Source organism: Carassius carassius, chromosome 48 (genome assembly GCF_963082965.1).
Source record: "Carassius carassius chromosome 48, fCarCar2.1, whole genome shotgun sequence".
NCBI classification, from domain to species: domain Eukaryota; kingdom Metazoa; phylum Chordata; class Actinopteri; order Cypriniformes; family Cyprinidae; genus Carassius; species Carassius carassius.
In genome coordinates, this window is record NC_081802.1 from 689,306 (window position 1) to 701,828 (window position 12,523).

The 12,523-nt window shown below is 34.0% G+C and overlaps 1 protein-coding gene across 1 annotated transcript; it reads right to left on the reverse strand.

Annotated features, from left to right (window-relative positions):
- Positions 1–11,354: 11,354 nt before the first annotated feature.
- Positions 11,355–12,523, reverse strand: btg2 (B-cell translocation gene 2). Its single transcript, XM_059543175.1, has 2 exons — positions 12,235–12,523; positions 11,355–12,098 (listed from the first exon to the last, which is right to left on the reverse strand). The coding sequence occupies exons 1-2, from the start codon at positions 12,371–12,373 to the stop codon at positions 11,743–11,745; spliced, it is 495 nt and encodes a 164-aa protein (XP_059399158.1). The 5' UTR covers positions 12,374–12,523; the 3' UTR covers positions 11,355–11,742.

Consider the following 12,523-nt stretch of genomic DNA (forward strand, 5'->3'; position numbering starts at 1 on the left):
CGCGCCCCCTACTGGACGCGCGCCGATGACGTCACCGCCCGTCGCAAATATTTAATCTTCTGTGAACTTTTACAAGAGGTGAGGTGTTTTTTTTTTTTTCTGGTTTTCCTGTCTTTAATGTATCTGTTTATTGTTTGATGCATATATAAAAAAGTCATATAATGCAAATAACAGTAAAATAGTAGCATTATAAGATCTATAGATATAACCTATGAATAATTTTCGATAACTAAATTACATTTTAAAATGGTGTGAATTTTTAAAAATATATATTTTTTAAAATAAATATAAGACACTTATTTTTTACTCACGAAAAGCTCTTCAAAAAAATAATAAATAAATAAAATAAACCAGTTATGCATTACAAGTTTTGTAATTTAGTTTAATTATTTTTTTATTATTATTTGTAAATGTGTTGTTATTGAAATATACAAAATAGGCCAGCGTTTTATATCAAATAAAGTATATATTATTATTAAGATTTATGAAGTGATTTGTGTACTTGTACAAATAAAATGTATGTTATGTATCGGAGCCAAAGTAAAAGATTTATGTGCAGTTTGATAAAATCTGAGTTAATATTTGGTCAGGTCAAGAATTATGGAGTTTAAACCTCCCTTTGGTCATTATAAACTGCACTTTTATGGAGCTTATAATATGACAATTATATTTGAATTGTGTAAATTTGATTTTTTTTTAATTTTAACATTTGAAATTGAACACAGTTGATTTTTTATGACAGTTTTTTATAGACAGAAAGAACGAGGTGTTCGAATACAACAAAATAAAGCAGCTTATAATGAAGTGTGCATAATATACTTATACGTATAATAAATTTTTCTGTGTATAACACTTGAAGAGTGACAGAAAATAAAAGACACAGCAAGGTGAAACCAAAAAACGATATTAAAAAGTCAAAATAAAAGAAATAGGACATTAAAGGAAGGGTTTTTGCTGCTTTACAAAGCCAGACCTATTTGTTGTTATCCCAGTTTTACACTTATATAAAGTCCCATTTACTTCTTTTAAGAGGAATTCAAAGCTACGCGAACATCATATTCTCGAGTCTGTTGTAAGAAACCTTTCATTTGATGATGACAAAGTGTTATATTTTGTAAATTCTTGTAAAGCCTTTGTGATGCCTGTTATAAACAAACAAGCAAACAATAAAATGTTAAAAAGAACAGCATTTATTCAAAATATAAATCGTTTCTAACAATATAAATCAAAATAATTTAACACCTCCTTGATGAATAAAAGTTTTAATTTCTTTCACACACACAAAAAAATAAAAAATAAAATAAAATTGTCCCCGAGCCTTTGAACTGTAGTGTATATTAGTCTCTGCAGGTGGCGCTGCTAGCAACAGAGACACAGTTAACTCTAATTATAACTAAACACTATGGTCTGTATGTTGGTGTTCGCATGTAACATTTTAGCTAAAGTAATCCATTCACATGGTGCTTTTGGTTTCATGTGGATCACTATTATTGTAAAAACAACACAAACAATCAAAAACTTCAATGTATCAGAAATAGTGGCATACTATGGTTTTACCACACAATAATTTGTAAATTACAGTGTCAGACTTATAGGAGTTATGGTATACTGATTTATTTTATTCAAGTAAACTATTTTATTGGTATTATTGTATTTTGATTATTATATATAGTGAGAATACCATGCTTCACTGTTGGTTGTGTTTATATGCAGTCAGAGGCGATCACCATGGCAACAGCAGCGATTCCTCTCAACGAACTGACCTCAGATCAGCAACGAACACTTTTAACGCGTAGCGTGTATGAGAAAGAGTTTTTAACCCGCTTTGAGCCAGTACATGTGAAACAAAACGAAAATACAAATACATGTTTGTTAATAAATAAGCTTTATCTAAACTCTTTTTGAATGTGTGTGTTTTTTATTATTAACGAGAGAAAAACGAACCAGTTTAAAGGCAGTCGAACCGCCTTCGCTGATCCAAACAATCAGTCATTAAATCGCATTTTGCAGGATTTTTCATAAAAAAATATATTTTGTCCTTATGATAATGTAATTGTGTTTGTGAAAAAAGGAAACAATGATGTGCCGCTACTTGTAGTTCCAGAAAAACTTATATAATAATCCTAAATACATTTCTGATGCTTAGTTTCTGCTGAGGTAAAAAAGAAAAGGAAAAAGACGTTAGAAAACGCGCGCTATTTTTGATCTGAATCTCTCGCTTCGTCTGAATCAGTGTGAGATAACAGGACTGACGTTAATTAACCATGTAACGTGGCTGTTCTTAAAACTTACAATAAATTTGATTTTATCACCTATGCCCAATTTATTAGCAAACCATGCAGTACTACAATGTGCCCAGCAGAGGTCAGCAGCTTTACTCTCTTTGTGATCGGAGCTCAAACTAGTTTGTTCCTCAGATTATCTCTGAACTAAGTGTAGCGACATATATGTTTTTTTTTTTGACATTTTAAAATGTTTGTCTCAGTTGAGGTGGCGAATAAGAACAAATATTGAGACGTTTTTAAAAGCCTTTTCAAAATGTTTTCTGTTTTACAGTACACACACACTTGTTCTCAGTTCTTCCTCGACAACAGTCTGTGATTGGCTGAGCTGTTGTGACGTCAGCCAGTGACGAGGGGCAAGAAAAAAACTGCGGTTTTGGGGTTTCCTCCTCAGACATATCTTTCTCTATATGTGTGTGTGTACAGGAGAGGAACGTTAAACCGAGGACACACCCAGACTAAGATCATACCAGAACACACACACACACACACACACACTGGTGTTGAGTTCTATTGAGCTGATGAGGGTGGAGTGTGTTTAGGTGACATGCCAACAATACAAATAATCTTGAATTACTGCAAAAGTCTGTTCTATGGAAAGGTGTGTGTGTGTGTGTGTATGCTGGACCAACATGTATGTGTGCTTGTGTGTGTGTGCCTAAGTAAAGTACTTCTAAATCTGTGTTAGTTTAGTCGTTCAGTTCTTTTAGCCCTTTTAGTGTTTGAAAAAACAAGTGGTAGAAACAGGAAATACTCTGAATTCTGGGCTGATCTCTTCCCGTCATGAACAGAGATCAGGTACATGGCCGAATTAATCAAGAAACTTCACTTTAGAGCCTCAGATGATGCTCTTTCAGTTGAGATGAGTTGAATTTCATTTTTACAGACGTGTCACCAGTCACGCATATTAATATGCACGACAGCAATATTAGTTAAAAAACTTTTAAAAAAGAGAAAAGAAAATTAGAATTATTCCCTTGTCAAATAACTGAAATAAACTGAAGTATTAATAGTTACTAAAACTATTAAAGCTAAAATAATGAATTACTAAAATTGCAATAAAAATGAATTAAAGTTCAATAGAAATATTTAAAATGACAAAAGCACATAACAACATTACTAAAACAAGCTGAAATTTTAAATGTTTTATTAGCAAGGTACTGAAATAAGATGCATTATTAACATATCAATAACTACTTAAACTAAACTGAAATAAAGAATAAACTAGAAATAAACTAAAGCTAAATAGAAATTTTAACAAAACTAATAAAAGCATGGAACAAAATGACTGAAAACTAAAAATTGAAATGTACCATTCGCAACTAACTGAAGATAAGTTGAAACTGAAGTATTAAAGCGTATAACAAACACTAGCATGATTTGGAGAGCAGCTTAAATTAGTTTATATTGAGACCTCTGACTTCTGGTTATTTAGTGCTTTTAGTATTTAGAGCAAATCTGAGCTGAGTGTAGGAGAAACTGTTGAGATCTCATGTGTGATCTATACTCTGCATGTGTATGAAGGGTTAACGTGTCCTGGTTTGCGGTGCTGAGCATCAGCTGAGGGATTGTTTGGATTGTGATGGGGATGGTTTAGTTGTTTGAGGATTTGGGGGCAGTGTGTGTGTGTGTGTGTGTGTGTGTGTGTTTGGAGAGACAGCTGCTGGTTTAGGGTCCCGGGAACTTTAGGACAATGAGACACTGTGAGACTTCGGCAAGCAGCTGCCAAACACGTCAACACGACTAAATCACTTTACAAACTCTCACAAAACTAAATCTGCTCACGCTACTTCACTTTCCTCAGCATGGTTTGTTTTGCTTCCTGGATTCTTTCCGCAGAGGATCCTGCTGGAGTCTCAATGGCTAATCAACAGGCTGAAAGGAAGAATGTAGTAAAACAATATCTCCTTATGTTCAAGATTTTTTTATTAAATCTATTCAGATCAAAAACTTTATGGTCTATCTAGGCTACTATCTACTTATGGTCACTACTACGTAGTGGTAGAAAATTAAGATTAATTTAACATCAGTCTTAACATCAAAACACACTAAAATAGACACACAAAAATTACAAGAAAACTTGGAAAAAAAACTTAGCACAACAACAGAACTAAATCTTAGAAAACTTGGTGATAAAAACTTAGAAACTTAGTTCAAAAACTAAGAAAGAAAACTTAGAAACGTAGTCGTAAAACATTAAAAAAAAAAAAAAAAACAGAACTAAAACTCAAACAACTTAGTCCAGAAACGTAGAAAGATTGGAAAATATTTACAAATTTAGTTCTAAATCTCATGGAGAGAAAAACTTTTTTTTTCTGAAACGATTCAGAAAGCTTAGTCCAAAAACTAAGACAAAAAAACCTTAGAAACGTAGTCAGAAAACTTAAAACTGTACAAACTTAGTACTAAAATTTAGAAAAACAGAACTAAATCTTAGAAAACTTTGGGATAAAAACGTAGAACCTTAGTCCTAAAACTAAAAAAAAAAAAAAAAAAAAAAACAGAACTAAAACAACTTAGTCCAAAAACGTAGAAAGCGTGGAAAAACCTTACAAACTAAGTTTAGATAAACTTAGAAAACTAAGGAAAAAAAACCTTAGAAACTCAGAAAACTTAGTTCAAAAACTAAGAAAACATAGTCAAAAAAATAAGAAAGCTTAGTTCTTAATCTTATAAAGCTTAGAGAGACAAAAAAATGGAATACTCAGAAAACTTAGTTATTGCACTATGGATAAAATAATGTCTCAAACAGGCTCTCTGCTCCTCTGCTCTGCATTCATTTTATAGCTGCATACTTCTACTAGATGAAGACTAGCGACTCATTTGGGACTGTTTTATTTCTCCTGAGGAATTTTAGGAGAAACATTTGAGATCTAGCAGACAGTTTCACCAGTTCCTGTGCCCTTCCTCCACCAGTCTGAGACTCTTTTGTGAGGCATTAAACACACACAGTGAATGGCCATCGTTCACACGCCCACGGGACGCTGTTTGTGAAACTCCAGGAGCTTTGAGCTGAACAAGTTTGATTTGCAAATCATTTGTGTGTGTCTCTCTGATCCAGAAACACGGGGGTAAGGGGGGAATGCTGTTTCATTTACATTGTTGCTCAGTCTCTCTCCTCTATGTATGTAGGCTATATATTGTTTTTCTTGCAATTTTGGTTTGCCTAACTAAATGATTTTTCACTGAGAACAGAAAATGGACATAAAGCAGTATCATTTGTGATAGACGGGTGTCTTAAAATCTATTTTTTCCCTCTAAAATTTAAGTATTTGTCTTTGTTCCACACTTTTTGCTGTGGTGTTTCCCCTCTTTCATTATATTTAAGGAAGTGACATCATGAAAGACATTTTTTTACCACATGGTCAAACCAAAGTGAGTTTCTGTCACAGTTTTTTTTTAGCAGTTTTTCATGACGTTTAATTGTTTAATGATATCATCAAGCTTAATAGTTAGATTCTTATGTAAAAACAAATATAGCAAGTGATTTTATTTTTGGCAAAAACTATTGTTCGCAAGGTACAAGATTACTGTAAATAATACGAATTGTTGATATTTATTAGTTATAACCATTATGGAAATTTTGTTCAGATTTTCTACTGGTTTTTCTATTTAAATAGGAAGGTCAAAATAACAGCATTAATTTGAAATAGAAATATTCTGTCACAACATAAATGTCTCTTTTGATAAATTTAATGTGTTGAATTAAAGTTTTTTTTTTAAATAATCCTACCAACCCCAAACCTCTGAATATATATTGTACGTTTTTGGTAGAAATATCCAAATGGCACTAGTTCCTAAGAATAACCTTTCAAGGGCCGTTGTGATTCTATTACAGATCAAATCATATACAAAAACTTAGAATCTTGGTCCTTAGAAAAAACTTAGAAATTTAGTACTGAAAACTATAATACCTTAGAATTAAAACTTAGTAAACTAAGAAATTTTTGAAACTTAGTATGACACTTCATGGTGAGACTATCTTATGTTGTTTAAAATGGATATTGTGCTGGGGATAAAAAATACACACAAATTAAATACAATTAATACACGTTAGTAGATGTCAGTGAATCACACGACAAGAAAATCCTGGACTGTTTTTTAGACTCCATCTGAACAGAACGAGTGACAACAACTATTTTAAAGATTAAAAGTGTAATTTTCTATCACACAGTGATCATCATTACATAAAATAGACACATAATACTAAAAACAAAACAAAAAAAGAAACGTATAAACTTAATACTAACACTTAAGAAAAAATTTAAATACTTAGAAACTTAGTACTAAAACTCAGAGAAGTTAGAAAATACTTAGAAACTTATTTCTAAAACTTAGAAAAAAGTTAAAATACTTAGAAACTTAGTACTAAAACTCAGAGAAGTTAGAAAATACTTAGAAACTTATTTCTAAAACTTAGAAAAAAGTTAAAATACTTAGAAACTTAGTACTAAAACTCAGAGAAAAGTTAAAATACTTTGAAACTTAGTACTAAAACTCAGAGAAGTTAGAAAATACTTAGAAACGTATTTCTAAAACTTAGAAACTTAGTACTAAAACTCAGAGAAATTAGAAAATACTTAGAAACTTATTTCTAAAACTTAGAAACTTAGTACTAAAACTCAGAGAAAAGTTAAAATACTTTGAAACTTAGTACTAAAACTCAGAGAAGTTAGAAAATACTTAGAAACGTATTTCTAAAACTTAGAAACTTAGTACTAAAACTCAGAGAAATTAGAAAATACTTAGAAACTTATTTCTAAAACTTAGAAACTTAGTACTAAAACTCAGAGAAAAGTTAAAATACTTTGAAACTTAGTACTAAAACTCAGAGAAATTAGAAAATACTTAGAGACTTATTTCTAAAACTTAGAAACTTAGTACTAAAACTCAGAGAAATTAGAAAATACTTAGAAACTTAGTACTAAAACTCAGAGAAAAGTTAAAATACTTAGAAACTTAGTACTAAAACTCAGAGAAATTAGAAAATACTTAGAAACTTATTTCTAAAACTTAGAAACTTAGTACTAAAACTCAGAGAAAAGTTAAAATACTTAGAAACTTAGTACTAAAACTCAGAGAAATTAGAAAATACTTAGAAACTTATTTCTAAAACTTAGAAACTTAGTACTAAAACTCAGAGAAATTAAAAAATACTTAGAAACTTATTTCTAAAACTTAGAAACTTAGTACTAAAACTCAGAGAAATTAAAAAATACTTAGAAACTTATTTCTAAAACTTAGAAACTTAGTACTAAAACTCAGAGAAATTAAAAAATACTTAGAAACTTATTTCTAAAACTTAGAAACTTAGTACTAAAACTCAGAGAAATTAGAAAATACTTAGAAACTTATTTCTAAAACTTAGAAACTTAGTACTAAAACTCAGAGAAATTAAAAAATACTTAGAAACTTATTTCTAAAACTTAGAAACTTAGTACTAAAACTAAGAGAAATTAGAAAATACTTAGAAACTTATTTCTAAAACTTAGAAACTTAGTACTAAAACTCAGAGAAATTAAAAAATACTTAGAAACTTATTTCTAAAACTTGGAAAAAAGTTAAAATACTTAGAAACTTAGTACTAAAACTGCCCGGTTGCATGAAACTCCTTAAGTGAGGGTTTCCCTGAGGGAGAAAAAATCCCTGAGGTAAGGGATTTCATTAAGAGCGTTGCAAGAAACCTCTTAACTGTCACCCTTACCTTAGTGTTTATACTAAGTGTTTCACAGTCGTTTCTGACAACATGCGGCAAAGATCACCGCGGTTGCTATAGTTACTACCTCTAACAGTAAACAGAACATAACGAACCACAAAGCCAAACCCTTACTAAAACTACATTTGTATTAATATATTTGAGCTATGGAGAGTACAAACATAACAGAAAACAAAAAAACGTAAACCAAACTGGACAGAGGACGGAAAGGCAATTATTGTTTTCGTAAGTGGTTATAATAATAATAATACTTTTCAGCCTTTCATCAACCATTCATCGTCTCCAAGAGATTATTACGATCATTAAAAACACGCCTTGGTATTTCCTCCTCTTCAATTAACACTAAATCAGCCATCGTATTTTTAGTTTAAGTTGACTTAAGGGAGCTGTTTTGGTCCCTTAAATTTATTAAGGTGAAATGGCCACTAAGGACTTTGTAGCAACTCTTAAGGGAACACTTAGATAATTAAGGGGAAAAACTTAATAACAGCCTTAAGTTCCTTAAGGAAACCCTTAGGGTTTTTTTCTTGCAACCCAAGTTTCACTAAGGGTACCCTTAACCTTATATCTAAGGGATTTCTTAGCTTAAGGAGTTTCATGCAACCGGGCACAGAGAAATTAGAAAATACTTAGAAACTTATTTCTAAAACTTAGAAAAAAGTTAAAATACATAGAAACGTAGTACTAAAACTTAAAAACATGGAAAATACTTAGAAACTTAGTACTTAAAGTAAAAAAAAAAAAGACATAAAAAAGTAGTTCTGAAACTACATGTAGTTCTGAAACAGATTTTTTTAAAAATACTTCTAAATTTTGGAAAAAATGTAAAACACTTAGAAATTTTGTACTAAAACTTTTAAATACACAGAAATGTAGTACTATTTTTTTTACTATTTTGCCTTGTTTAAATTAATTTTTTACTAAGAATAAAAGATACACACACCCAAAATACATTTTAAACACATTAGCAGATGTTAGATGTTCAGTGGAAGGTTGATGCTTCTCCTGAAAACTGACCAGCGTAATCTTCAAAGTTTCACAAGAGCGCTTAATAATGTCTCAAACTGTGCTCAGATTTGTCTGTGATCTTAATATGAGCTCAAACTTTGAGATATTGCATTGTTTAAATGGACACTGCGCTAGAGATAAAAGACAAACAAACACAAATGCAGTTAGAACATATAAGTGTATATCAGCCAATCACATGGCAAGAAAACACAGCACCTGAAGGGTCAGAGGTCGCACAGGACCCCCATCATAACATCGGACACCATGTAAACAGAGTAAATGACAACAGCTGAAACAAATGAGACACTCAAAATGTCTTGATATCATTGAACATGTAAAAATGTTCTAAAAATGTACATCTCAAATAATTTCTTGTAAGTAAAGAGTATCTCTCTCTTTGTGTGTCTCTCTCTCTTCTACTGAACGGCGGAATGGTGTGTGTGTGTGTGTGTGTGTGTGTGTGTTGAAGCGTCAGTAGAGTCTCTGAACAATAGTGTTGATCTCCATATGTGTGCGGCCATCTGCCCGTGTGTGTTTGTGTCTGAGTCGCACACACACTCGCTCACAAAACCGCCTCAGTTAAAGCAGCGATTGAGCTTTTATGACGTAAGGACAGAAACCCTCCTAAATCCTCTGCTGAGCGTAATCACTCACAAACAGAACAAAACAACCAGAGGGACACAATAGCACGGCTCCCGTTGCCTAGCCTACTGCCTAAATAAACAGCTACCCTTTTAGATAGCTAGCGCGCTAACCCAAACAACACCTCATGAGGGGACGATGTGAAACACTTCATTCAGGAATCAACTTTGATAGCCTGACTCATGCAGAACACATTGATTTATTGTAGCTAAAACTGAATTCATTCCAAATATCTGACAATAACACGTTGATTTCAATAAAGCTTGATGGTAGAATGTTGCTAAATTGACACCTGACTTACTGACTGCAATAGTTTAATATTTAACATTTAATGCATCAATAGTTTGTTAGCATGTAATAACATGACCATTCAATTACTAATTTCGATGGTTTAAAAGTTTGTAGCAAAATTTTGATTAATTTCAATAATTTGACAAACAATAAGCAACTTTTTAAACAGTTGAAGTTAAGTAAGAGTCTATTTTAAACTAATTTATCAATGTATCAAGTTTTACTTTTTCCTACTCAACATCTCTTTGTCATAGTCTACAAAGGTTGTTGTACTAATATTTACAAAGTGAAACATTAATTTTAATAGAAAAAGATGGGAATTATATATATTATATAGTATATATAATGTATATGAGAAGAAAAAAATAAGTATATAAGACCTAGAATTACGTGTGTGTAACAAGTATACAAATATAATAAGAAATTTACTGAGGTACAACATATTAGATACACATAATTAGATGAATTTCTGAATATGATACAATGTTGCATGTAGTGCATTCTGGGATTGCATTTAGACACTTCATGTAACAATTCATGTAATGCTGCCTAAGCCTTTGGCCAAAAGACAAATTGTCAGTTCATTTTCTCATAAAGCGGCATGATTTAAACCTTTTGATTATTGATTACACCTTTGATGCCTTAAAATGGTGTTTAGTTTGGCAGCTCACAGTTCACGAGGGCAGTGGCTGCTGATAAGTATAACTGAACACCCATCTCTCAGTGTGTGTAGGAGAAAAACAAGCCTAGACACATCCAGATAACGCCAGCATGCCCACCGAACGCCAACCAGACGCCACTCGAGGGAGTTTTCAAGAAGAGATGAGAGATAGGAAACCACAGACAGCTGAAACTCCATTACAACACCATAATGACATCAGACCAGAGAGGAACATTTCATTCATTAAAGGTTTATTGAAATAAAAAGCTCTATATCTGCACAAATGCATTTAAATTTTTTTTTACATGAAATGCAACCCTGCTTCAAAATAGCTTACAAACTACATCTAAAACAGTAAACGAGCTGCTCAGCAGCCCACGAGATGCTACAGACGAGAGTCTCTGCTCGCACTCCGGCCCCGAAACCAACCAACACACACAAAGCATCCTGGGAAAACACAATCACTTCCCCCAGAGACGCCAGCGGTGGAGCCTTCAGTCCGTGCGACCCATTTCATGACATCACCAGAGGAAGTTAAAGAGCGTATTGCCTGAATATTGCACTGTAAGACTTAAGGAACCAGGCAGTGACGTTTATTAAGGGAGCGGTGGCGCTGTGGTTAAGGCAGAGGGGATTATGGGAGTTTGTTCATGTGGCGTCCCTCTTGTTAGCAGAAATTCAAAAGCACCACCACAGTTTTAGGCCTGAAATATGCAAATAAGTTGCATTCTCAAAGTCACCACAGGTGGCGCTATAGCAAGCAAAAGCGCAAACAAGTTATATTGTTATCATCATGAGTGAGCTTTGCAAACGTACAAAAATCTGAAGTCAAATTGCTAAAAAGGTTTGCGCAAAGCCCAATTCAAATTGCTTTGCATTCTTGCGAGAGTCGTGAGGTATCATCGTAATTGCACTGAAACCGTGCGTGAGCACCAGTGGAAACACCCAAAACCTGTTTTGGGTTTGTAAAAATAAACACAGTGGCAGTCACAGTGCTGAAATATCTCTAGAGTCAGTTGTCCGGTTGCGCAACAACCAGTGTTTTAAAGTTCGTCTTAAATAAAGGCCTGAAATGTGAAGTCGCAGGAACGGTAGACTTTCGGCGGTAAGGCGCGACACCGGCGGACACCGGTCGCGTGCGTTCAGCTGGACACCATCATCAGGTAGTTTTTGGGTGGACTCGTGCGACCGCTCATCATGAAGCGGCTTTTGCAGTTCGCCGTGTGGTCGTACGCTGAGGGGGCGTGGCTTGAGCTGGGTGGCTCCGCCTCGTACAGTACGCAGATGGAGCCGTCCTCGCCGATGCGGTAGGACACTTCGTACGGGTCGACCCACAGCGTCAGCTCACGCGGCAGGAGCGAGAACAGCTGCCCGCTGGTCAGTCCGATGTGACCGGCCGCTCGGCCAATCAGAGGGTCCATTTCATGATTGATCCGTATGCAGCGGTAACCGGATCCCTTCTGCGGCCTGTCAGGGAACCAGTGGTGCTGGTAGTGTTCTGGAGAAAAATAAACCCTTTTGTTAAACTCCAAACTATCTTTTACTATAGTATATGATCAGTGAATGAATATTGAAAGAAGTTGATATATTTGTAATATTTTTTAAACGAAGTATAAAAGCATTTATGTACGTACCTGATAGCGCGTGCGCGAGACAGTCTCTGAACACGTGCAGCTGCGCGTCACTCAAGCGTCCGCGGCTCCGCAAGAGTCTGCAAACGAAACTCGCGGCGGCAGAAACCTCCGGGATCATCTCTGCTCCGGTGCCGTGCATCACTGTATTTCGTTCAATAAAACCGCTGGTAGTGAAAACCCACAGGAGCTGCTGTCCTTTGATGCTGGTGAATTAGTGCAGAAGGTTTAATGAGGATGAAGCAATCAACATTCCCCGATCCCGTCGGATCCGTTCGGCTGTGCTCTCTGA